This window comes from Dendropsophus ebraccatus, chromosome 7 (genome assembly GCF_027789765.1).
Source record: "Dendropsophus ebraccatus isolate aDenEbr1 chromosome 7, aDenEbr1.pat, whole genome shotgun sequence".
NCBI lineage: Eukaryota > Metazoa > Chordata > Amphibia > Anura > Hylidae > Dendropsophus > Dendropsophus ebraccatus.
In genome coordinates, this window is record NC_091460.1 from 45,199,091 (window position 1) to 45,222,402 (window position 23,312).

Sequence of the window (23,312 nt, forward strand, 5' to 3'; positions counted from 1 at the left end):
GCGCTCCTTCCCTTCTGAGCCTGGCTGTGTGCCCATACAGTGGTTTATACCCACGTATGGGGTACCGTTGTACTCAGGAGAACCAGCGTTACAAATTTTGGGGTGCATCTTCTCCTCTGTTCCTAGTGAAATTGAGAAATTTCAAACTAAACAAACATATTATTGAAAAAATTCAATTGTTTCATTCTTACTGTCTAATTTTGAATACTTTCCTCTAATACTTGTGGGGTCAAAATGGTCACCACACCCCAAGATGAATTCTTTGAGGGGTGTACTTTGCAAAATGGGGTGACTTTTGGGGGGTTTCTATTCTGCTGACACTACAGGGGCACTGGAAACGCACCTGGCGCTCAGAAACTTCTTCAGAAAAATCTGCACTGAAAAAGCTAATTGGCGCTCCTTCCCTTCTGAGCCCCGCTGTGTGCCCAAACAGTGGTTTACGCCCACATATGGGGCACCGTTCTACTCAGGAGAACCTGCGTTACAGATTTTGGGGTGCATCTTCTCCTCTGTTCCTAGTGAAATTGAGAAATTTTAAACTAAACAAACATAATATTGGAAAAAGTCTATTTTTTCATTTTTACTGAATTCTTTTGAATACTTTCCTCCAATACCTGTGGGGTCAAAATGCTCATCACACCTTAAGATGAATTCTTTGAGGGGTGTACTTTCCAAAATGGGGTGACTTTTGGGGGGGTTCTATTCTGCTGACACTACAGGGGCGCTGCAAACGCACATGGCGCTCAGAAACGTCTTCAGTAAAATCTGAACTGGAAATGCTAATTGGCGCTCCCTTCCTTCTGAGCCCCGCTGTGTGCCCATACAGTGGTGTATGCCCACATATGGTGTACCGTTCTACTCAGGAGAACCTGCTTTACAGATATTGGGGGGCGTTTTCTCTCATGTTGCTTGTGAAAATGAGATAATTTTATGTAAACAAATATATTATTGGAAAATTTCTATTTTCCATTTTTTACGGCCTAATTATGAATACTTTCCTCCAGCCCCTGTAGGGTTAAAATACTTATGATACCCCTAGATTAATTCTTTAGGGTGTGTAGTTTCTAAAATGGGGTCACTTATGGGGGTTTCCAGTATACAAGCCTTTTAAATCCACTTAAAAAAAGAACTGGTCCCTAAATAAATCAGTTTTGGAAATTTCATGAAAATTTGATAATTTGCTGATACATTTCTAACCCCCGTAACACCCTAAAAAAGTTAAATATGTTTATGAAATGAAGTCAGAATAAAGAAGACATATTGAAAATGTGACTTAGTAATTAATTTATGTCATGTGACTTTCTGTTTTTAGAAGCAAAGAATTTCAAAGTTTGTAAAGTGCAAATTTTTCAAATTTTTCATGATATTTTGATGTTTTTCACAAAAAAACACACAAGACAGTGACCAAATTTTGCCACTAATATAAAGTACAATATGTTACAAAAAAACAATCTCAGAATCGCTAGCATACGTTAAAGCATCACTGAGCTATAAGCGCATAAAGTAAGACAGGTCAGATTTTGAAAAATGAGCCTGGTCATTAAGGCCCAAATAGGCTTAGTCTTGAAGGGGTTAAGGTCATAACTTAGCACTCATACAGTGAGCCACATGTGTCTTTCAAGCCACTAGTTGGGGACCACTGGTCTAGTCTATGGCCTCATGGCTCTATACAACATAATATGGCACATAGAAGCACAAAGAGTTTTTATGGCTCCATGCTAGGCCTTGTGCAAGAAGTCATCATCTTAAGGGTGCCTTCACACCTACCGGATTCACAGCGGATTTCACTTCTGCGGATTCGAAGCGAGAACCGCTTCTGATCCGGAATCAATTCATCCCTATGATAGCACATATTCGCAGCGGGATTAACATCCCGCTGTGAATATGTGCTTTAACTCCCTGGTGCCCGCAGCCCCGCCGTCGCATCCTCCATCCCCGGCGGCGGCACATCCCCCCCATCCCGGCCACATCCCCCATCAGCCCATCTCCGGCCCGCCGCCGCGAGCATACATTACCTGCTCGGCGGCGCGGCTGCAGTGAGACTCCCGGCTCCGGTCCTGCTCAGCTGGTCTGAGCGGGAGCGGAGCAGGGAGCCTCACTGCAGCCGCGCCGCCGAGCAGGTACTGTATGCTCTCGGCGGCGGGATGCGGGCTGGGGGTGGGCTGAAGGGGGGGGGATGTGGCCGGGATGGGGGGGATGCGCCGGGGATGCGACGGCGGGCTGTGGGCACCAGGGAGTTAAAGCACATATTCACAGCGGGATGTTAATCCCGCTGCGAATATGTGCTATCATAGGGATGAATTGATACCGGATCCGCAGCGGTTCTCGCTTCGAATCCGCAGAAGTGAGATCCTCTGTGAATCCAGTAGGTGTGAAGGCACCCTAAACCCAGTTCTGGACTATCAGCCTAGTATAACAATACATGCTATTTACGATATATGAAACTGTCTAAAAACTGAGGTGATCTATTGGAATTTACTATAAAGAAAAGGTCACTCACCTTCCTCTATATTTTTAGTTTGGTTTTGCACCATTTCTGGAGTGTGATTGAAAGCAGCATAACCCTTTGGGAAAAAAAAGAAGTGAAAACAGTAAGACAGTGAAGAACTAAAGCTAAAGGGGTATTCCCATCTTATAAAGTGAATGTATATCACTAGGGTATTTGATTTCTTTATGACCAGTCTGACCTCAAGAGACCTTCAGTGATCTTCAGAATGAAGGGGCACTGGTGCACCATCATCAATGTTTTAACAGCAGTGCCCTATATCAATATGACATGCCCCAAGCTCAAGGAAAACCTGTTATGAGGACCCATCATGTTTGTACATTATACAGACAGCCCATTGATTTTAATGGTCAAAATGTAATGGCTTATTTCACCTGGAGATACAGCTGGAGGTCCCAGTAGTGGTACATCATGTGAAACCCTATTTCTAGTGGACCTTTTAAATCAGGGATGGGGAACCTTCAGCCCTCCAGCTGTTGCAAAACTACAATTCCCATCATGCCTGGACAGCTGAAGCTAAAGCTTGGGTTGTCCAGGCATGATGGGAATTGTAGCTTTGCAACAGCTGAAGGGCCGAAGGTTTCCTATCCCTGATTTAAATGGTCACTGTCATTATAACTTTCAAAATCTAAATCAACAGGGGATGTGATATAAAGCAAGTTTTCAATTTACATATTTTTTTTATTTATTTTTATAGTTCTCTTACTTTAAAAATAAAGCTATACTTACTTCTATCTAGGTCCAGTTTCCTGAAGGCAGCTTTTTAGTCTTGTGCTGGTTAAAAAAAGAGGCCAAACATGGGAAGTCCTGGTCATCTGTGCACTCACAGAGAAGGCAGTCATTTGATTAATGGATGCATTGAGCCATGACTTTTTGTACTGACTGGGACTTCCTGTCTTTGGTTTCTTTTTTTTCAACCAGCACAAGACTAAATAACTGCCTTCAGGAGGCTGGACCTGAATACAAGTAAGTATAGCTTTGTTTTAAAGCATGATAATTTAAAAAATAATAATTTTTAATGACAGGTAGCCTTTAAATAAAAAGGAATTGTGCAGCGCAGAAATCCGCTGGAGTATATGTGACTAACTGATCTCCACCAGCCTGCAATAGCTGTGGTAGACACACCATGCCACAACACCACTCGCCCTTATGGATTTTTTTTTTTTTGTAACACTCAGATATCCTTCTTAGGACCCTGTTACAAGGGTTGACTATTGGACAAACAGGCTCATAATTTTCCTGTGTAATAGGCTCAGAGATCCGCATAGATCATGGGGTTTGTTGGGTTAAAAGCTCGTTTGATAGCTACACATCACTCTATGTAATACGGCACAGGCTGATGAATTACAGAAGTAAAGGGCTGCCCGATACTGAGCCAGTAAACTAGAAGATATTGGGCAGCACTTCAGTTTGTATATCGCTCTGATAAGACATGGAGGGAAGATATGGGGGGAATGAATAACATCTATTTTATGCAAGGCTGCCAAATACAGCTGGTATAATATTATCCTAAGCATTCATGCTCTCACCTTTTGTACCAAGTTACTTAGATCTGTCTTGAGAACGTTGTTTACTTTTCCAAGGTGCCGGTTTAGGTCTGGTAACTATGGAAATTAATTCAAGATGGCATCAATGACTGCAGGAGATCTATACAATGTCATATTATCGGCAAGGATTATTATTTTATTTATAAGGTTCATTTATTAGATCATTATCTTACCGAGCTGAAGTTGGCGTTGACCCTCAGCTGGGAGAGTGAGTTCTTGATCTTTTGGCAGGGAATCAGTGCCACATTGCTGAAGCACGCTGGGTCGCTCAGGGTGGAGTTCAGCTGGATTTTGGCATCTGTAAGGTTTGCATGTAGCCGGTCCATCGCTTCTTGAAGGACTTCCACAGACACACTGACATTCTCCAAAGCTTCTTTTGTGTCCTTGATTGCTGGGAATACAAACATGGTGGTTAATATTTTACTAGAAATGTTTTAGCCCAATTGCAAACATATCCTTTGGTTAATCTCATCACACAGTTCTCCTTACCCAACATGGTGGTCTAGGTTACACCGTAACTATCCTATCCTATCCTGAGATTCACATAATTGGAAAAAAGTTTCGCACTGAATTTTCCGCAGCGGATCCGTCAGTTCTTTCAGCAAATTGTCAATTCTTCTGTCGGATTCCGCTGGTGGAATCCCATTGAAATGAATTTAGTGAGTTTCCGCCCTAAAAGTTTTCAGTGCGGATTCTGCATAGAATGCTCGCAGAAATTCAGCGTGTAGTCCGTGCGGAGTTGGAAAAAAGTTGAATTTTATTAAATAAAAAATGCTTGGAATTCCGTCAGAGGTGATTCCGCCGGAAAGTGTTCTTGCAGACAGTTTCCTCGCTGATTCAGAACTGATTCCTCAGTGTGAACTGGCTCTAAGAGTCTGACCACTGGGCTCCCTGCTGATCCAAAAACTGCAATTGTGATCCTCCATGACGGCACATGTGCAGCCAACGATCCTTTCATATGGGTCTTCTGAGCATTGCTGAGCTGACAGATAATCTGTCAGATAATCTTTCTGTGTAAACACACCCTAAAAGGGCCCTAAGCAGCAACTAGACCAAATCAGCTTCACATGGATTGTCTTCTGGCTATTGACATCATAGTTTTAGAACCTGGGCCCATGGGAGGATCTACTTGTACTCTGTTGGGCCAGTCTGACCTGGGTTTGCCCCCAATATGAACTCTAAATAATAAAAGCTATGCTTTCTCTGTTTGAATGACCCACTAAATAATTTTATTGGTTTTCATATTATTTTTATTTGTTTTATTTTTAAGGGCTGAAATTCTTCATGGTTGCTGAGGTCTATTTCTCCACTGGTTGTAATTTTACATGAATGATGCCTGTGGCTTCAGCTATATTTACTGTAGACCATCGGTGATTTAATAGCCAAATAGCTCTGCTCTTCTTTACTATGAAGATGAGACATTTTCCATTTATTACCGAACAGACAGCCTCATGCATCATCTTTAGTGTCCTAATGCTGAGGAAGAGAGCCTTCACTATCATCTCCTGCTGCCTCTCATACACGCCGCTGAATCCTCATTTTATTGTAAAATACAAGCTTTTAAGTGACTGCTCCATCATAGAAATCTGGAGAAGTGTCAGTGCTGTAAAGATCATTTTGTCTTTCCTTCACACGTTTTATAGGAATGGCTGAGTACAGTGTTTGGTAAAGCGGTTTTCAGGTCAAAAAAGTTTCATAGTGGAAAGAAGGGAAAACTGAATAAGCTCACATGTGGGAATATGTTCTCATTATAGAGCAGGATAACCATAGCGGGGATACATTCCCCACAGCTTTTCCTGTAGAGTTTAGACTATAAACTGTAAGGGTCTTATTAAAGGGGTAGTACGGCGCTAAACAATTATTCACTAAATAACACACATCAGCTGTGGCTGAGCAGCTGATGACGCGAAGATGACATCATTGTCGGAAGATGGCGGACGGGGGTTGACACGGATCAGGTGAGTGTAGAGCACTACACTTCTGGGTCTAGCGTGGGTGGGGGGAAAGACGGGGAAGGGGGCCATTTACTAACATAACATACATTACAAAGTTGTATAACTTTGTAATGTGTGTTATTTAGTGAATAATTGTTTAGCGCCGCACTACCCCTTTAAGACCCTATTACACAAAGTGATTATTAGCCGTATTTGGCCAATTAATGACCATTACGGCCGATAATCGATCCATGTAATAAAAGGCAAAGATCAGCCAACACGCACTATGTAGGCTGATCGTTGTCTTTCAACACGTTGAAACACAAATGATTAGTATAGCAACGATCTGTTGCCATTGCTCCGTGTAATAGGAGCAGTGGCAGCAGATCTCTGCTATCTCCTGTGGGCTCAAAAGACAATTTAAAGATTGTCCAGGGAATCCCTCCTGCAGCTCCCCGTGGCCCCACCGCACTTACCCGCTCACTGTCGGTGTGTGTTATAGTGGGAAATGAGAAGAAAGTGAGCGCTGACCTGACAGGTTGGTGCTCGCTTGCTCCTGGAGATTGCCCTGTGTAATAGGGACTTTAGACAAAGCAATTTTTAACGATAAACGAGAACAAGATTGTTTATCATTAACCTGAAATCGTTCACCATTAGAGATGAGCGAACCTGGAGCATGGTCGAGTCGATCCGAACCCGAACTTTCGGCATTTGATTAGCGGTGGCTGCTGAAGTTGGATAAAGCCCTAAGGCTATGTGGAAAACATGGATATAGTCATTGGCTGTATCCATGTTTTCCAGACAACCTTAGAGCTTTATCCAAGTTCAGCAGCCACCGCTAATCAAATGCTGAATGCTGAATTTAAGTGAACGAATATGGAATTACAGCGAATAATTAGCAAACGATAAATGATGATTTTAGGGTCAGATTTAAATGAACGATCAATGACACGCAATCAATTTTTTAGATCGTTGCCTACAATTACATGGAACGATTATTGTTTGAATTAGAAGGCTTGGTAGAAATCTCCATACAGTCCATATATCATGCTGGAAACGCAACAAACCCAAGGTTAATGGGGTTTGTCAAGTGCAAAGGGTATCCAGCGTGGCATGGATCTGTGAAGTCACTCACTCACATGTCTACAGTAGTTCTTGGTGTAGATCTTTCCTGATGCTGGATACTCCATATAATCCAGTTCTGCTTCCTAATTTTAATAAATTAAGCACTAACACTGTTGGAGCTTAATGAAGCTTACTTATAGGTTCTTTACAGGCAGCAGATGACTATATCATAGACTATAAGAAGGCACAACAAACCCTGACATTGTGCTCAAGGCTTGACTTGCCCAGCAGTAGATCAAGCCTCTTCCGAATAATGGGCCTTAAAGGTCCATCAGAAGACAACCCCATTTGCAGGTGAAAGTGGGGCCAATCACTTGTTATTGCAGTTTATTACAGGATGACTGACAAATAACCAGACTTTATTGGCCATATGTCTTGTGTGTACAACCATAACTACATAGATTAAGATGCAATGTAGACGTGCACATGTTATGTATAGATGAAGGGTGGACTTCCAAAATGACTTCCTTTAGGGGCCTAAAAAAACCCTGGTCATCGTAAACTGTGCCCATCTAGATATCAGGTCAGGGGGGGGAATATGTTTTGTAGTCCTTACCTTCATGGGTTGTGGACAAAGATCTTTTGTGGCAGAGAGGCTTTGTGATCCCCTCCAGTATCAAAGTGCAACAGCTACTTCTGCACACCCTATTGCAGACGTATAGAACCTTGGCTCTCCAGCTGTTGCAAAACTACAACACCCAACAAGCCTTGACAGCCAAAGCTTTAGCTTTGGCTGTCCAGGCATGTTGGGAGTTGTGGTTTTGCAACAGCTGGAGAGCCAAGGATAGCTATGACTTGGGGCATGTACTTGGTTTATGTATGTTTTATGTCTTTTTCATCCCCCTAAGATTTTTCATGATTTTTTCCTTTTATAACTTTAGAGTGTGTTTACTTGTTGGAACCAAAGAAATGTACAGACTACACACAGCACAGCTAGGTAAATATGGAACAAACACTTCACATCACAGGACTATTTTGTGACAACCTTTTTTCGTTTGTTTTTTTTTTTACCTTTTATTGCCCTTTCCACTTTGACTTCAAGATTATAAAAGGCGTGAACAAAAGTGAAAATGAAATACATAACAAAGTCACAAAAAAAAAATTACATGACAAAAAAAAACACAATGGTGATAAACAGCATGTACATGTATATGAGATCATACACCAATTAAACACCTATTGGTCGTCATCATTTTAGGTCTAAACCATGAGAAAACAATGTATGCAAATTAACCCTCCCTCAAGAGGAAAAGAGCTTGCTCTTTGGTGTAAACTATTTGTCAATGCTCAGACCTTAGCTACTTTCTTGCAAAAACAGCACTACCCCTGTCCCCAGGTTGTGGGTGGCAATGTAATTCGTTTCCACTTACATCAATAAAACTGAGCTGTAAAACAACACCCAAACTGAAAATCATGCTGCTTCTGGGGTAAAGTGGCCATGTTTTTCTAAGCCCTTCAAGGAGAAACCCTACTGCACGGCAAAACCCCTCACCTAGCCAGCCAGTACTGTACTGTGTACTCTGTACTGTACCAACTTTCTATAAAGAAGATCCTGGCTTGGCTTATAATCCCCAGTTGTGTTATAGGACTCTAAAGGCGCTAAGCATTGACTTGCAGTGATGTTACCACCAATAGTTGGCACCAGAAAGCAATCTATCTATATTCTGGAGGAAAGCCACATTGTATTGTTCTCAGTTGAGCATTGCATGACCTGTAAGATTCTTTGTTCTTTGCTCTGCTCATGTCACTGTTTACGGTATAAAGTGTGTATATATATATATATATATATACACATTCACTGTATATATTACATTCCATTAAACTCTTTAGCTACACAACAACGAAGGAAATGTAATTTGAAAAAATGTACATAGCACATGGCAGAACATCCAAACTGTCCCTGACTTCTTTTACAGAAATGGTATTAAAAATATGCATTATGACTAGAACTGAATTGTAATGTATGATACAAAATGGTTGAGGTCTATAATACATGTCACATACAAACACATTTTAAATGTCTTATTCAGTGTAATAGCCACACAGCAGAATGTGACAAGATACCAGGGAGGGGGAGGGAAGAGGCATGTATGCTACAGCTCAGCATGGCCTCTGTAATTCTTGAGCTTAGAAGTAAAAGTGGATTTTATAACTTTGAAATCAGCAATAAGCCAAGAGGTATAATTTGTTTTATCTCTCTGTCAGTTGTCTGCACACGTCTTCAGCTCTGAGCATGATATAGAGCTGACAGATTCCCTTTAAAATGTAACCCCTCACTCGATAGAGGGTAGTCTCCACCTACAGGTAGCTGTTAGGCCAAGGAGACATGTGGTACCTTTCATATATCCATCTGTGCTTTCAGAACATAGAAGTATGTTTTTATTCTCCTGTATAAAGTGTCAAAGAGGATTTGCCAAACCCCTGAAGTGCTAAAGGCTGGAACGCATCCTTGCTTCCCTCCCATACCTTACCCAGCTGGAAGCGGAACCCTAAGTGTCAATTTAACAGGGACAGGGATGAGAGGGGGGCAGAGGAGACATTCCAGCCTCCAGCACTTCAGGGGTTTGGAAGCCCTTTTGGACTTTTATATGTATATAAAATCATGTTTTATGGTGGAGATTCACTTTAAATTTTATAGTGGGTGGAGACCTGCTTTAGGCAATGCTTCTGCACAATATTACCTAACAATATACAGCAGATAGCAGTCAAAGATCCCAATTCTTCAAATGCTTTATGGCTTGTATCTGCCTTTCCACCCCAGGTAGTGAGAGTTTAGCATTCCTACATGATGACATTATGCTTCTTTGATGAGTAACGCCGAGATCTTCAGCAAGAATTCACAGAAAACAGGGATAAATCATCTGCAAATTAATTCTATTGCCATAAAATAAAGCGATTGCTGCTCTCTCACTGTGCGAGCCCTGAAGCCCTAACTCAATTGTATCAGGTCTGATCGCACAGGCCTGTCTATACAGATCCTGCAAGACCCGCCATTATGGAATAAAATCTGACACAACATTGATTAATATGACACAGTCCTGTGGCCCTTTGATGCGACTATTGCTTAATATCTACATACTTTGATCTCTTGCTGTAAACTGTAATATTAACTTGTTAATATATAACAAATTATTCCAACAGAAATGTAAGCCAGATCAATGACAGGGGAAGAGCTAGGGATTTTGTTAAAGTGACTCTGTACCCACAATCTGTCCCCCCCATACCGCTTGTACCTTCAGATAGCTGCTGTAATTCAAGATCTGTCCTGAGGTCCGTTCGGCAGGTGATGCAGTTATTGTCCTAAAAAATAACTTTTCCACTTGCAGCCCCGTGCCCAACGTCCGGGGCTTAGAATGTCTATGCATTAGGCTGGCACACCCTCTCTGTCCCTCCTATTGTCTCCTATTCATCAGCTGTGTCAGCCCGGCACATGGGCTGGATCGTTAAGGCACCTGTGCAATGTTCGGACAGGAGAAAATGTACCAGTGGCATTCCTAATGATGAAGAGGGTGGGGAGAAGGGACGGTGGGGTGGTGCAAAGTTAGGGCACAGATACTTCCGTTGGGCACGGGGCTGCAAGTTTAAAAGTTGTTTTTTAGGACAATAACCGCATCACTTGCTGAACGGACCCCAGGACAGATCCAGCAGCCATCCAAAGGTACAAGTGGTTTGGGGGGGGGGGGGGGGGGTTAAGGTCAGATTGTGGGTACAGAGTCGCTTTAATGGCTTCCCTTATATTCATAATATAACAAAGTATAATGCCCTAGCCTTGTACCTATCTGCTCCAGCCAAGGCAGGGTGGCTGGTCATCGCCTTCCCCAGATACCCAATGCATGAAATCCTGCTGAAAACTGCTTATCAAAAGTTGTTTCAGGGTATGTTCACACTGAGCAAATTAGGCGGAAATTCAGCTGTGGAAAGCTCAGCGTGTCATTTCCCGTCTATTGGAGAGCACGCGCTCCTCCGCTGCCACGGCTCTCCGCACAAAGAAGTGACACGTCACTTCTTTGAGAGGAGAGGAAGGGGACACGTGCGCTCCCCCTCATTCACTCACTGTAGGACACGGAGCACGGCAGAGAGCTCCACTGCGGAATTCCACCGTATTTGCTCAGTGTGAACATACCCTGAGGGTGCGTGCACACTACAGAATTCCCGCCTATGACCCGTGGCGGATTCCATCGCTCGTATCCACACGCGGCGGCGCGCATCTCCGCCCGTGCCATATACACTATTCTCTGCACAGACAGATTCTGCATTCCGCCTAAAGAATTGTCATGTCAATTCTTTCAGTGGAATGCAGAATCCGCCCGTGCAGAGAATAGTGTCTATGGCACGGGCGGAGATGCGTGCTGGCGTGTGCGGTTACGAGCGACGGAATCCGCCGTGGGTCATACGCGGGAATTCCGTAGTGTGCACACACCCTTATAGTTTAATGTACTGGGCTTATTTGTAATTATGTTGCCACTTTGTACTTTTATATACAATAATACACAGCAGACAGACTCATGGCTAGGATTTCCTTTAAAGTATAACTATAATTTCTTGCTGGCAGCAGGATACGATGTTAGAATCCTGCCCCTGGCATGTCTGAGGACAGAATTTAGCCGGCTGCACCGATGACAGTATACACTCACAATGCAGTCAAAGGCCCTGCCAGATTAATTCTGTCCTTAGCGTGCGCCTGCTAGAAATGATAGTTACACTTAAAGGCCAGCTGATAGTCAGCTTGTTTAAAAGTGACAGCCGAGGAGCAGGAAATTTGATCGCATCTCTTGAGCAGGAAAATAAATTCTCCTTTACTGGCCGCACATCTCCAAGTGTAAACTGGAGAGGTATGGCCAATAACTATGTATTTAAATGGCCACATGAACGATTCAGTGATCATTTGTGTGGCCTGATCGCTCAGTTAATTGTGCCGTCTAATGCAAGCAAGCGTCATCTCACTGTTCAGTGCCTGTTTGTGGTCGTGGTCGAATGAACATTAAAGGGGTTATCCAGCGCTACAAAAACACGGCCACTTTCTTTCAGAGACAACACGAATCTTGTCTCCAGTTCAGGTGCGGTTTGCAATTAAGCTCCATTCACTTCAGTGAAACTGAGCAGCAAAACCCCGCCTAAGCTGGAGACAAGAGCAGTGCTGTCTCTGGAAGAAAGTGGCCATGTTTTTGTAGCGCTGGATAACCCCTTTAAGAGGATAAAAGAGGACTCTTATTCAAGGGCCTGGAGGGGTAATGTTTTAGACATTAATGTATTTAGACAGACTGCCAAGCTGGCATAGAGAGTCTTGATGGCCATGCAATGTAAAGTATGCAAAGCAGCCTCCTCCACCTTTATGTGATATCATATCTAATGGCAAGGCCTGGGGAATAATGATTTATGAGATGTTTATAGTGTCACACCTCTAATAGGTGAACATTTGGAGGCTTTTGCAAACTCTTTCTTCTGAGGGAAAATGCTTGTATTACTGTGTATAAATGCCTATTTTTTGCACACCTGCCTAAAACTATGATAAATTTGTTATGTTACGTCAAGCTCTACTTTTAGGGAAATTACTTTAGTCCTTGAGATTCATAAGAAAAGCCATGGAACAATAGAACTGCCCCAAACAACTTAGCATGGAAGGGTCAACTAACATACCAGCAAATCATACCATTATAACAGGAACAATTACCTCCAGCCATATTGAGGACGCCATCAAAAGCAGGCCGGACTTCTTTCCCGAGCTGCTCATGGACACGCTCACCCAGTAGAGGCCCGACATCTGAAAGAGGAAAATCTCAGACATCTAGGGAATAATCCACTCAGCTACTTCATATCATACAAAGATACTTATCACCTGCACATTAGAAGCAATAGGGAGTAACAAATAGTGATGGATCACCTTTACATTAGTACATGAAAGGCTTATAATACATCATCATTCTCATCCACAGTCATAACTAGCTGCACCTTGTCTTTGAGTGAAGATGCCCCCCCCCCCAAGGGTAATATTACATTGGAAATTCCATTCTTAAAGCGACTCTGTACCCACAATCTGACCCCCCCAAACCACTTGTACCTTCAGATAGCTGCTTTTAATCCAAGATCTGTCCTGGGGTCCGTTCGGCAGGGGATGCAGTTATTGTCATAAAAACAACTTTTAATCCTGCAGCGCTGTTTCTAACGGCCGGGGTTTACATTTGTATATGCATTAGGCTGGCACACCCTCTCTGTCCTTCCTCCCCACCCTCCTCATCATTAGGAATGCTAAAGGCAGATTGCTTCCTATTCCCCACCTGTGTGTATAATAAACATGGGCTGGATCGTTAATACACCTGTGCAAAGCTCAAACAGTAGTAAATGTTCCTGGATCATTCCTAATGATGAGGGGGGTGGGGAGGAAGGACGGAGAGGTGGTGCCAGCCTAATGCATATACAAATGTAAGCCCCGGCCGTTAGACACAGTGCTGCAGGATTAAAAGTTGTTTTTATGACAATAACTTCAGCCCCTGCCGAACGGACCCCAGGACAGATCTTGGATTAAAAGCAGCTATCCGAAGGTACAAGTGGTTTGGGGGGGACAGATTGTGGGTACAGAGTCGCTTTAATGCCCTATGGAAGTAAAGAGCAAAATAATTATCCAGCCATCATTGTTCTGTGCGGCTGGTTCAGATATCCTCCTGAATAACATGGCAATAAGTAGTCCTCTCCATTATGTGCATAAGCCCAGTAGTCCTCAATATTCATGAGAAGCAGAAAACTCCGCCCACCATCTGCTGATTGGCAGTTATCTATCCATGCTGTATATAGGCAGTCAACTGTCAATCAGCAGCTGGAGGGCGGGGGGAGGGGTGTGGCAAGTATCCTATTCTCCTGCAAATTAGGAGAACGGCTAAACTGAATGATGTCAGGAATACACCGATCTGTTCAACATTTCTGTCACTAGTTTATGCTGCCCTTATTTAAGGCAGCATAAACCTAGGGACAGATTCACTTTAAAGAGTCTATTACATGTCTGGCTTTGGATCATTTGTTCTGCTCTTTACCTCCATCATTGTCAGCCACACAAACATTTTACATAGGGAGATGTGTAGCCAAAGAACTATGGATTTAAAATCTGCTTAAAAGATTCAATCAGTTGGTGAACTGTTGATGATCAGTTGATGATTGTCGGCTGATTGCTGGGCATCTTACACAGGGCCCCATGTAATAGAGCCTTTAAATGGTGGACCCCATGACTACTGCTATGACTGGTAACCTGTTACTCCCATCAATAAGTATAACATTACTAAATAAAATTATTCTTATCTTATTATAATTATATAAAACTTACTGCTTAGTTCGGCCAGAGCCTTCTCCTTGGTGATGTTGAATTTAGTCAATAAATAGTCAATTTGCTAAAGAGAACAAAAAAAAAATTTGTCATTTTATATAACTTCACCATAAGGCTGGTGACTGTATGTGTCTACTTGTGTAGCGTAAGGGGGTTGAGCAGTAATTAAAGAGATGACCTAATAGATGCAGGAAACTAATGGGGATGCGTGTTCCACGTGAAAGTTCACATGAAATCCACATCACATTTGATCTAAAAGGGAAATCCACCTCAATAATTGATTTGTCAGTTCTTGATGTAGTTGTTCCCATTAAAATTAAAAGGACTTCGGAAATCTAAAGTACACCAGTTTCATGTGTAAGGTAAATGAGAATTTTCTTGCCTTAAACATCCTAAATGTTACACTTTTAATCACTCTTAAAGTAATTCTGTGTGACCATACCCTTACAAAGTTGGAAACTTATCAATGTGGGAAAACAATATTGTACAATCAGTGTAATGAAACTTCATTTTAGACTAGCCTGCAGACGGTATTTTGGTCTGATGCCGCCCTCTGGTGGTCATTTGAAGATTTACAATGCTATGGTTTTTTTACATTTATTTTATTTTTTAATTTATTTATTTCTTTTTCTGTAGTGACTGATATTTTACACAATATTAGGATGTCTGTAAGATAAATATACACAGATGGGTAAATTCCTACACCATGAACCCACAAACAGAATAATATCTTTCTATTTATCCATCCATATGTCTATCATGTCAAGGCATCAGCTTGTATACGCTAAAGGGGTTATCCAGTGTTAGAAAAACGTGACCACTTTCTTCCCAGGCAACAGGACTCTTGTCTCCAGATCAGGTGTGGTTTGCAATTAAGCTTCATTCACTTCAATAGAACTGAGTTGCGAAACCCCACCCAATCTGGAGACAAGAGTGGTGCTGTCTTTGGAAGAAAGTGGCCATGGCTTTCTAACGCTGGATACCCCTTTAAATTCCAGCTATAATGACAGAATATGAGGCTAGATGTGCTGCATGTGTATACTGTATGCCATCATGTAAAATAAGTGTAAGTCCTGAGTACTATACCAGTGGAGCATCCGTCAGCAAGGTCTTTAGGTCCTTGAAGTTGCTTTGCACCAGTTTTTTTGATCCCCGAATTTGGTCGGTGAGATTCTGATTTGCAGCAAATGCGCAGAGAACTCCAAGACTGCAGGAAATAAGAGGATATGGTGTAGAGGCAGAGATTGTTATACACACCAGAAAACAAGTGTGGTTTCTTTGCATAAAAAAGTACTTGGCCTAGAAATAAAGTGGTTTACTATGATTTTGAAAGAATCAATAATAAAATTTGGTCCTTGGGAGCTGAACTGAAGGACTGTGGGTGTATTGGGGGCAGGGCATGCTTACATACAGCTCATCCATACAGACAGTATGGATGTATCTTTAGAAGACTCACTATAGGTCTGCCTGTACAGATGGGCAGGAAGCAGACCATGGTCCTCTTATCTGGTCATGCTGGTGACTTCATATTTGCATCCATATACATGCTATACCAATCATCCTTGAAAATGGATTTTACTTCAACAAATACCTATAGGCCTTGTTCATGTTTGCTTTGACTATCCTTCTCAATTCCTACAAGAGGGTTCAAGACATCAGCGTCTGATGAAGTCACCACATTATGCCACCTACACCAGACTGGGAGAGCGGAACTAGCAGCTCATAGGAATGGGGAAAACACATTTTTTTTCCTTTGGAGGAGCAGTGGGGGAGGGGGACCTACCTACCAAATGGGGAGAATTATTCACACTAAGGGCCCTATTCCACCGGACGATTATCGTTCGCATAATCGTTAACGATTAAGGATCTCAAACGACCGCTATTGCGAAAGACCTGAAAACGTTCACTCATTTTCATGGAACGATAATCGATACTTATTATCGTATTTGCGATCGTTTTTTCTTCGCAATTTCTTCGCTATTGCGTTCGTGTCTACTGCGAACTACCGAACGACGTCTTATTCAATGCGAACGATTTGCAAACTTTTTGCGAACGAGCAACGATAAAAAAAGGTCCAGGTCTTATAACGCGATCAACGATTTCTCGTTCGGTCGTTAATCGTTAACTGCATTTCAACCAAACGATTATCGTTTAGATTCAAACGATTTAACGATAATTTGAATGATAATCGTCCGGTGGAATAGGGCCCTAAGTGGGAGAGAGGAAACTAACTGTCAGGGAATTATTAACCTAAAAGGGGCACTAGTAAGGGGGAGGAGGGACCTACCTACTTAATGAAAGGGAATTTTTGAACCCAAGAGATATTTTTTAAGAGTAAGGGGGACTTACCTAACGAGTGTGTCTAGCTACCTAATAGTGAAGCTATACATGGATACCTGCCTAATATTGGGGCTACTTACTTAATGAGGGGCACTAACTACTATTAGGGGAAACAAAAGAAGGCTATAAGTGTATGGGGGCACAAACGGGAAACAATACTGTATGGGGGAAGAAAGTTGAAACATTACTTTATAGGGGCACAAATAAGAAACATTACTTTATAGGGGCACAAATAAGAAACGCTACTTTATAGGGGCACAAATAAGAAACGTTACTTTATGGAGGCACAAACAGGAAACAATATTATATGGGGAAATAAAGGGGAACAATACGGTATGGGGACACAATAGGGGAACTAAACTATTCTAGAGACACAAAGGGAGGATAACATCTTTATAGGAAGCACAAAAGAGACCACCATAAGTGTTTGGGGTATTTTTACTATGGCAAGAGGCACTGTAACTATTTGTGGGACTATACATGGGAAGCATGTGACCTATAGTCACTTAATGTAACTATATGGTCACTGTATGGGGGTAATACTGGTCCTAATAAAATATTTTATATGTAGTAACAATATGGTAATGTAGTGTCCCACCAAAGGTGGTTCTTTAAGTTTTATACCACCCAGGGAAAGTAAGGGTCCTATTCCACCGGAAGAGCAGGACCTGATCAACGACATAAACGAGCGCCGATCTGCTAGATCGGTGCTCATTTACTGGGCCTATTCCATGGCCCCGATGATCGTGAAATAAGGGCTGCAGGGATATTGTTACCGATGTCCTTGCAGCCCTTGTTTCATACATTACCTGTCCGGGCTGCAGGTCTTCTTCTCCCAGTCCCACGCGGCAGCATCGGCTTCGGAGCGGGGCTGTCTGAACTGACAGACCGCTCAGCCAATCACTGGCTGCAGCGGTTCCGGCCAGTGATTGGCTTAGTGGTCTGTTAGTTCAGACAGCCCCACTCCGAAGCCGATGCTGCCGCGTAGGACCAGGAGAAGAAGACCTGCAGCCCGGACGGGTAATGTATGGTTCTGCAGAAATCGTCGGTCGCCGCCGCGCACCGCTATTCAACCGTAGCGATGTGCTGTGTTTTATATGTACTGTTGTATCTATATATTTGCCTATTGGACCAGACACTCTGTACACCGCTACACACTCTCTTTCGTACTTCCTGTCACATTACCCTATATAATGTAGGGATTTCCTGTCAGGAGTTAGTTCTTTCTAGATAGTGTGTAAAAGAGTGGGTAGGACACAAGCCAACAGGTTCCTGCTGTATTGACTTAGTGGGCCTGGCTTAGGCCAGAGCCCTGGACAAGGACTACACCTCTTTTTTATACTGAGATAGATAGCCAGTATGCAGTGCTGAACCCAAGAGGACGGGTAACCGGACAATAGGACCACCTTTGTCTACACTGTGGATTTCTACAGTCAGGACAGTCACCCCCGAAGTAAAGGCAGAGGGACTGATCCCCAGTAAAGCAAAGAAGCTAAAGAGCCAAGGCACCTAACTGTCACATGCTTGTCCACTAATGGATAGTCTTCAGTGGGACCTCAACCTAGAGACAAAGGCCTAGCACTCGTACTACCTCTAAGGGTGGTCACCGATACTGTGTAGGCAGAAGGTGGTCATATATCAGCGAAAAGGCTACAAGTCAAAGTATGTTCTTCACATCCCGCCAGAGTACTGCACTAATTAGACAAGGGCTCCTACCTGGACCCTATACTACTCTCTCAACACAAGCCTTCACCTTCTTTTATTGTCTGCTCAAGTTTACCTCTCTTAAAGAAGTATTACCAACTATATTTTGCACTAGCAAGTCAGGACTACCAAGTTCCGGTGTCCGTGTGTTCGGGTGTGGGTACTACCACTCCTGGCCACCGTGACAAGTCGCCAAACACCACAGTCCACCAGCTACACACAAAATATGCATGCAGCACCCCAGGCCATGGTAGTAGTATGGTGATTATATTTGCTCACTGCTTCCAGTAGAATCTGACTACCTATGGAACCAATTTATGACACCCCGACTCCTTCTAGGGACATAGACACGTTTACTAAGGACAAGACTGTACTTTGTCTTGCTCTCACCTTGTACAAATGGTGTGATCTGGAGTAACTGGGGGCCTAATTTACAATACGTTTCCATTTATTGTGCATAAGGTTTGCAGATAAGGAAATTAGGAAGGTGCTTTACTCCCCACTGTTTATTTTCTTACAAAATCCTCAAAATGAGCCCACAGACTGCTTAATGATACGATCATCACCCACCTTATTATCATTGAGGTCACAAAGAGGAAGGTGGCTAAGCATCCTCTCTGGCAGTCGGCATTCTTCTTGTGTCTTTGATGCATCTCTCCTCCACAGTTATCACAGCAACGACACATGCAGAAACACAATCCCACCATAGGCATCAAGAAGAAGAAGAGGAGGCCCAGGGCAGTGGCCACAATAAAGCCGATCTCATAGTGTATGGTCTGGAATATCAGCAGAAACGTCATCAATGGCCAATATTACAGAAAGTGAATATGTTATCCACAAAGTTTATCACATCTATTAAATAACCAAGAGTCCCATGTTTGGTGTCTGCGCCTGCTAGTTGTAGTGGTTATACTTTTTTATACTAGATATTAAGGTTGGTTTAGTAAACAATGGTGAAAGAATTACAATCTCTATTAAAATTAATGGAGCTTTCTGTCCACTGTTCCTATTAAAGGGGTTATCCAGGATTAGAAAAACATGGCTGCTGTCTTCCAAAAACAGTGCCACACCTGTCATCAGGTTGTGTGTGGTATTACAACCAGCTCCATTCAACTTCAATGCAACTGAGTTGCAATACCACGCACAAACTGAGGACAAGAGTGGTGCTGTTTCTGGGGAAAAAAATAAGACTTTCTTATGCTGGATAACTTTAGGTATCCCCCTTGTTCTGAGAGGTATACCCAACCTCAGAGCCACTTCTTCCTAAATTAATAATCCTCTAGTGCATATTGCCTCCACCTGTCTAGGGCTTTGGGCATCTTGCAGATTTCTTACTCCTCCTTCCTCTATTTCAGTGTGTATGGGGGCTCTGTTACAGGCTTGCACACTTGCAGCATCACTACGGCTAACATCTGAGGCTTTGCACGGCTCTCCAATAATTTGGCCTTCTGTTTGCATCACCAAATGGTATAAATATCCCCTCCTATGGTCTATATATATGCCCCATATAGTATAGTCAAATATAACCTTGGTTGAAGGCTGATAAAGATCCTAATGATGCTACCACAAATATACTATGTCAGCTGTAATATACCACTATACACAAAAGACCCTCACATAACCCCTATGAAGCTTCTGGTATTTAAGGAGGTAGTTTTTATTTTCCATTTATTCTCTTTGGGGCTTTTGGAGACATTTTTTTTCAACTATTCTCATGGTCCCAGTGGTCCGACTGTGCCAATCAGTTTGTTATCCCCTATCATATGGATAGGGGGTCATTTTGTGAGTAAGGAATACCCCTTTAATTTTGAGAAAAAAAAAAAAAGAGTGTTATCTTCTTTGTAAAGAACAAGTGATCTCTCTCCCAGAGATTATTGCATATACCCGTATAATAATTACTCAATAAAACTTTTTCCTCTGCCAGAAGAGCTATTATCATGTTCCCGACTCTGCGTCTTACTTTACCGGGGTCTCCTTCGTCAGAATACAAGGTTACAAGTGATTCACCATGATCAGAAATAATTCATATTGGCAGTAACACAGGCCATCTGGATGTCCTCCAGGTACTGCCATACTGCACCACTGTGTCAGGCCGATACTAATTCCTGTCTTTATATCCCGCCTAATAATCTATAGTCAAAGATTTCCCATGACCTAGATACATAAATGAAAGTCTACTTATGTACTGCAGACTTTATCCAGTTAAATAGTCTATGTAATAGATGCAGATGTATGCTATTCTGTCACTTATCCTGATTAAGAATCATTTATAGCACCAGACATGGAAACTATATACATTCACTACGTGTGACCATATCCAGAGTTGCTGGGGTGATTGTCAATATCATAATGCTATTGGTTTTGTTAAACATGACTGGAAATTAGCCACTATATAGAATAACCCTCTATAGGCATTGGTTTTCTTTCTTGGTATTGCTCCAGAGCTGCATTCACAATTCTGCAAGTGTGTTACTTGCTTTAGTGCACACACAGAGCTTGTCTTGTATTATATCAGGTCAGCTAAGCTGTTAGGAAGAGTATGATAACAAGCTTGTGTACAGTTTGTGATCTTTGTAGGTTTGTTATGATTGTTATGTAAGTCTTATTTAGAGAGCGAACTTACAGTACACTTACAGAACGCTTGGGATTTGAATCCCAGTACCTGGAGAATATGGATGCAGTCCTAGGGTTGCTGTAAGTACTGTAAGTTCTCTCATCTATAGTCTCAAGGACCTTTTACAGGGGGAAAATATCGGGAAGAAGTATTGCTAGAAACACTTCTTTAGCTGATAATCTTCCTGTGTAAAAGTGCCAGCGATCTGTCAAGAAGCAGGAAAATGCCCATGTGCCTGCTGATCGCATCTTTTGTGTGGCTTCAAAATTTATTGTTATTGGCCGCACATCACCCTGTGTAAAAACTGGATGTTTTGCTGATGGCAATACATTTAAATGGCCGCACAAAGGATACAGTGATTGTTCGTGCAGCCTAGATCCAAATTAATTGTGTCTTCTTAAGGCACTGCAAAAGCGCTGATCTAACTGATCAGTGCTCACTTGCGTCCTTGCACCACCCCATATGGAACCATATAAAAGATCCCTTAAAGGGGTTGTCCAGCGAAAATCTTTTTCTTTCAAATCAACTGGTGTCGGAAAGTTATAGATTTGTAATTTACTTCTATTAAAAATCTCAAGTCTTCCCATACTTATCAGTTGCTGTATGTCATGCAGGAAATGTTTTATTTTCAGTCTGACACAGTGCTCTCTGCTGACATCTTGGGCCGAGATAGGAACTGTCCAGAGAACGAGAGGTTTTCTATGGGGATTCGTAGAAAACCTAGAGAGAGTTCCTGGATAACCCCTTTAATTATAGACAAACACAATCTATCTAAACTAATAAACACCCATACTGCGCATGTCTTGAGCAAAGTAAACATCCACAGTGCAGGTAGAAAACCCAGGTGAACCTCTGTGCTAATAACTTCTCCAAGAGCTAACTTGTTGTTAGTAGTCAATGCAGAAATCCAGGTAGTTCCAAAGGATTCACTTATTTTTTCTTACAACTGTAACCCCCAAGATATATACTGTGTATTTTAAAAAAAACAACACATTTTTCCTGTCTCCTCTAGTATTTACAACCTATCTCAGCACTGGATGCGAGGTATCTCAGCATCGAAGCTTCCTATATTGCCATTATATATAGAGTTAGCTGAATTGAACCCCCTCTGCGAGAGCTCATAGAGCATTAGACATCCCACTGACATGTTTCTGCTTTACAAGATAACTAGATGAGATTACCTGCAGAGTCAGGACAACATTCTCCGGCTGCAGAGGGCACAGCGGTTGTGGCCAGCATGGAAGGAAGATGCAGCAAGCTCAATATCAGGTTATACAATTCAAGGATGAATACATGAAGAATATGTGTTATACATAAGTATGAAGTCAGCTACACATCTACAATATATAGGTCATGCATTTACTGTACATACTGTATGCTGGAGTTTCTAATTCATTCTTTTCTTCTTTGTCAGTCATGTCTGTTTATAGTAAAGCTGGTTGACAACCAATTTGGCTGTCACCGCATCTCTCAAGGTCATCGCTACCTAGTTAATGGATTTTCCTTTTCATCTTAGACATCTAAAGCATATCCACAGGATTTGGCATACGTGTCTGATAGGTGAAGCATCACTGTGACTCCCAAAGGACTCTTAACCCCTTTTTCATCCACTTAGTTGGCTAGAAGCAGTCGCATCCATACTCAGACAGGGGCTATCTATGGCTCTCTCCATCAAGTATTTAGGATTTATGGAAGCCGATGTTAACGCTGGGGTTATGTCATAAATGACTCAAAATATATATATATACAAATCTATCTGTCAAGAGTCTGGTAAAAACAGATAAGTAAAGATGAGTAAATCAATTTAGAACAAATCAGACCTGATCCATTTATCAAGAAATTTCAACTCTGAATATTTTCTGACTCGCTTTGTGAAAATTGAGTTGATAAGTGGTCCCTGTTATATAAAAGAAATACTCACCTGCTCCCCACTCCTGCCTGGGCGCAGGCCTCTACTGTTTTTTTTCTGCTTCTTCTAGTGTTAATATGATGATCACTACAGTGCTGCAGGGTGGCACTCTATTGATCAGGAAATGGACACTAGAGCGCACAGTGAAGATTCTGGTCTGGGCCTGTGCGTAGACAGGAGTGGGGAGCATGTGAGTATCTTCTCATTTCTCAGGTCCTGCTCTAATTTAAACAATAGCTGTTCTGACTCCCCTCTATAACGCCAACATTCTAGATTATATTTAGAGGGGAACCAAATTTGACCTTATTAAACACATAATCA

The 23,312-nt window shown here is 42.2% G+C and overlaps 1 protein-coding gene across 11 annotated transcripts in view; it reads right to left on the reverse strand.

Moving 5' to 3' along the window:
* The window catches only part of PROM1 (prominin 1), a 145,000-nt gene that overhangs the window by 55,281 nt on the left and 66,407 nt on the right, over positions 1 to 23,312 (reverse strand). For all 11 annotated transcript variants that reach the window (XM_069977431.1, XM_069977437.1, XM_069977439.1 and 8 more), the window contains exons 4-11: positions 22,264 to 22,290; positions 19,039 to 19,244; positions 15,511 to 15,631; positions 14,425 to 14,488; positions 12,784 to 12,873; positions 4,227 to 4,444; positions 4,036 to 4,110; positions 2,501 to 2,564 (exon numbers count right to left, since the gene is read on the reverse strand). In XM_069977431.1, the coding sequence (XP_069833532.1) occupies positions 2,501 to 2,564; positions 4,036 to 4,110; positions 4,227 to 4,444; positions 12,784 to 12,873; positions 14,425 to 14,488; positions 15,511 to 15,631; positions 19,039 to 19,244; positions 22,264 to 22,290 (865 nt within the window). The remainder of the gene's footprint in view (positions 1 to 2,500; positions 2,565 to 4,035; positions 4,111 to 4,226; positions 4,445 to 12,783; positions 12,874 to 14,424; positions 14,489 to 15,510; positions 15,632 to 19,038; positions 19,245 to 22,263; positions 22,291 to 23,312) is intronic.